The sequence below is a fragment of the Quercus suber genome, unplaced genomic scaffold (genome assembly GCF_002906115.3).
Source record: "Quercus suber isolate HL8 unplaced genomic scaffold, Cork oak 2.0 scaffold_132, whole genome shotgun sequence".
In the NCBI taxonomy this organism is placed as follows: Eukaryota; Viridiplantae; Streptophyta; class Magnoliopsida; order Fagales; family Fagaceae; genus Quercus; species Quercus suber.
This window is the reverse complement of record NW_027069595.1, coordinates 1353661-1357214: the sequence shown is the minus strand read 5'-3', so window position 1 is coordinate 1357214 and position 3554 is coordinate 1353661. Positions and strand designations below refer to the sequence as shown.

Below are 3554 nucleotides of genomic sequence, written 5' to 3'. Positions count from 1 at the left end.
CTACTATTTACATTTTCATTATCATAGTAAATAATGAACCCTATGAATTTAGTAATATTATAATTTTTATGTTTTTGTTGTTGTTATAATCATACCTATTATTATTTTTCGATACATCGATAGTTGAGGCTGGGAGAATTTGAACGATAGATATTTCTTTATTATTTAATTAATATTATTAGTACTACTACTACAAGAACAACAACTGCTACTACTGCAATTACTCGAAACCACTATTTATATTTTCATTATCACAATAAATAATAAACCCTAAGAACTTAATAATTTGTTTAATTCTTATGTTTGTTGTTGTTATTGGTATTATTAATACTTTTGTTGATGTTATTATCATCACCATCTCTGTTATTTAAGTACCATTGTCAACTCTCAGTGTTAATACAATTCTTAATTTCTTTATCTATTAACGAAAAACTGCCAATTGTCTCGCCGATTGTCATACTTATATAATATCTCAAATAAAATATATTCATTCCTTTTGATAACTTAATTTTTAGAAATTGGTTAAGGCAAAAAAAAAGAAAAAAAAAAAAGAAAAAAGAAAAAAAGAAGTAATGCAGTCAACACAGTTTTTATGTTTTTCAAAACAAATTTCATCATTGCTAAGTTGTGGAACAATGCATGGGTGTCATATGCCTCCATTATTTACAGTCGATCACTTTAATAATTGTGAAATTTATTGTGAAAAAATTTGAGTTCGTACCATTATTGAAAAAAAAATGGTTATGTTAACCAACGTTATTTTGTATCATCAAGATGGTTTCGACAGGTACCACTTGCAATGAGAAATAGTAAAAACTAAAAAAACATAACTTTTAAACTAAAAGTTACTTGACTCCTAGAATCAATAGATTACATTAAAAAAATTCAACTTGAATGGGACCCAAAAGAAAATACTCCTCTGTCTCTCAAAAAGTATATTTTTCGACTAGTCACTTTAATACATGCACTTCTAAAAAAAATAGTAGGGTAGCTCTTGTCAACAAGTTCCATCAAACCATTTTTTTTTCTCTCTTTTAACCTTAAACTTATTATCAAAGGTCATATTTAGATAAATAAATTTATTTTATGTTTTGCATAATATGCTTTATATACAATTGTTGTTAAAAGTCTATTCTTAATTTGATTTTAAGTGAATTTGCCCATTACTTGTAAAGGATTTTCTTTTTAAGTTTTTTTTATTAGTAAAAACAATATATAACACAAAATGAAGTGAAAATCGCTCAAACAAACCATATATATATATATATATATATATATATATGTATATATATATATATTACTTAAAGTTATCACCTTAAAACTAAAATTCTATCAAGGTGGTTAGAAATAAGAAAAATGATATATAATAGGGATTTGCTTTCGTCTTCAAAATGATTAGAATATATATGAACATCCTTCAATACCAAGTTTATTTAATTAAGTTTAACCAAATTCATTAGAACAAAAATTAAAAATAGCCCAAGCCCAAAATCTGAAAAATTTTATTGATAATCCAACAAATCCGAAGAACTTCATCAAACATAACCACAATTGAAACTGAGAAAAGGACAAGAAGTCGCAAAGGTTAAAGAGCAAATGATAATGAGTCTAAAAACAAACCTGACCAAACCATGGGAATGCCTTTTGTCTCAGAGAAAGTGCGGTTTCCTTAGAGATTTTCCTTAGCCCTTTGCTCAACATGTATATACATACTCATGTTATAGTTCATTGTAACACATGTTATTATACTACAGTCTTATACAATAAAGATGTAACCCTTAATGGTTTCCTTTATGGATGTAGGCCGACGAGGCTAAACCACATAACCCTCGTGTTTTCAGTGTTCTTATTCTATATTTCTTCTTTCGTATCCACTCTAGCATATACAACATGGTATAACATATTGCATTGCTAATATATTTAACATAATTAAATAGGATGAGAACCCAAGTCAAGAAACTTTACACCAGGTACATTTGAGAGGCAGTGCAAGTCTACAACTGACTTTCATCAAAAAATAAATTGTACAACTTTGACAAATACAAATGTCCTGTACCATAACAGTTGAGAGGCAGTGCAAGTCTACAAGTATGACTTTCAGCAAAAAAAAAAATTTTACAACTTTGATGAATACAAAACTCTTGTACCATAACAGTAGAGAGGCAGTGAAAGTCTACAACTATGACTTTTAGCAAAAAAGAAAAAAAGAAAAAAAGTGTCTACAACTATGACGTACTAATCAAGCAATGAGTGACGAAAATCAGCCCCTGATTTTTTCTCACCGTTATAAAATACTTCCATGTTGTGGGTGGAAAGTTCATAGTATTTCTCCATTCTCTCAAGTTTGAGGACATCATGGAAATTACTTCCCATCTACTTGCAATTGCAGGGTTTTTTCGATTGGCTCTATTGTACAATCAATGGAGGGTGAGAATTGGAAGTCACAAAATTAAGCGTATGTTGGCTCCAGAGCCATCAGGTGCCTTGCCAATCATAGGTCACCTTCATAAACTACGTGGCCAAAACCCAATTGCACGAACCTTAGGTGTTATGGCTAATAAAGTTGGTCCCATCTTCATGATCAGACTTGGCATGAAACCTGCACTTGTGATTAGCAATCATGAGGCAGTCAAGGAGTGCTTCACTACAAATGACAAGGCTTTTGCTGCACGTCCAATGTCTAGCCAAGGAAAGCACCTTGGCTACAACTATGCAGTATTTGGTTTTTCCAGTTGTGGAAAATATTGGCTCAAGATCCGAAAGCTAATCAAGCTAGAACTCCTCTCTAGTCGTCGGCTTGAAACGCTAAAGAATGTGCAAGTATTCGAGGTGGAAACTGTGATTAAAGATTTGTACACTCTCTGCAAGAGCAACGAGGGCAACCAAGCCAGCGTGGTGATTAGTGAGTGGGTTGAGCGCCTAACCTTTAATATTATTACTAGAATGATAGCAGGGAAGGGATACTTTGATAGCTTCAGTCATGGAAATGATGGAGAGGCACAAGCCGCACAACATATAGGGAAAAATATTAAAGACTTCATGTACGCATCTGGGGTCCCTATCATTTCGGATCTAATTCCATTTCTAGGATGTTTTGATTTGCTGGGCCAAGTAAAATCAATGAAGCATATTGCAAGGGAATTGGACTCTGTAGCAGGAAATTGGATTGAAGAACATAGTATGAGAAAGCTGAAGAGTAGTGAACCAACCGACAAGCTGGACTTCATCGATGTCATGTTATCCGAAATTGAGGATGATGCATTCGGCCATACGCGTGAAACCATTATAAAGGCAACAGCAATGGTAAGTTATTGTCATTTATCGCACAACTTAATTAATCAACCATGTTTTTATTTTGTTTTGTAATTTTTTTTTTTTTTTGAGAAACAAACATACACACAAGGGAGAGGGAAAGAGGTTCTAACACAAAGACACATCACAACTCCACTCAAAAGTTATGGTAACTTTTAAGAGAGGGTGAGACAAGTTATACTACATACAACACACTCTCTTAAGCAATGTGAGACAATTACCTTTTTTTTTTTTTTTTTTTT

General features: G+C 32.0%; 1 protein-coding gene across 1 annotated transcript in view; it reads left to right on the top strand.

Annotated features, from left to right (window-relative positions):
- Nucleotides 1-2249: 2249 nt before the first annotated feature.
- Nucleotides 2250-3554, top strand: part of LOC111999523 (cytochrome P450 CYP82J17) — a 3325-nt gene continuing 2020 nt past the window's right edge. The window contains exon 1 of the mRNA XM_024031650.2: nucleotides 2250-3303. Within this exon, the coding sequence (XP_023887418.1) occupies nucleotides 2356-3303 (948 nt within the window). The 5' untranslated portion in view covers nucleotides 2250-2355. The remainder of the gene's footprint in view (nucleotides 3304-3554) is intronic.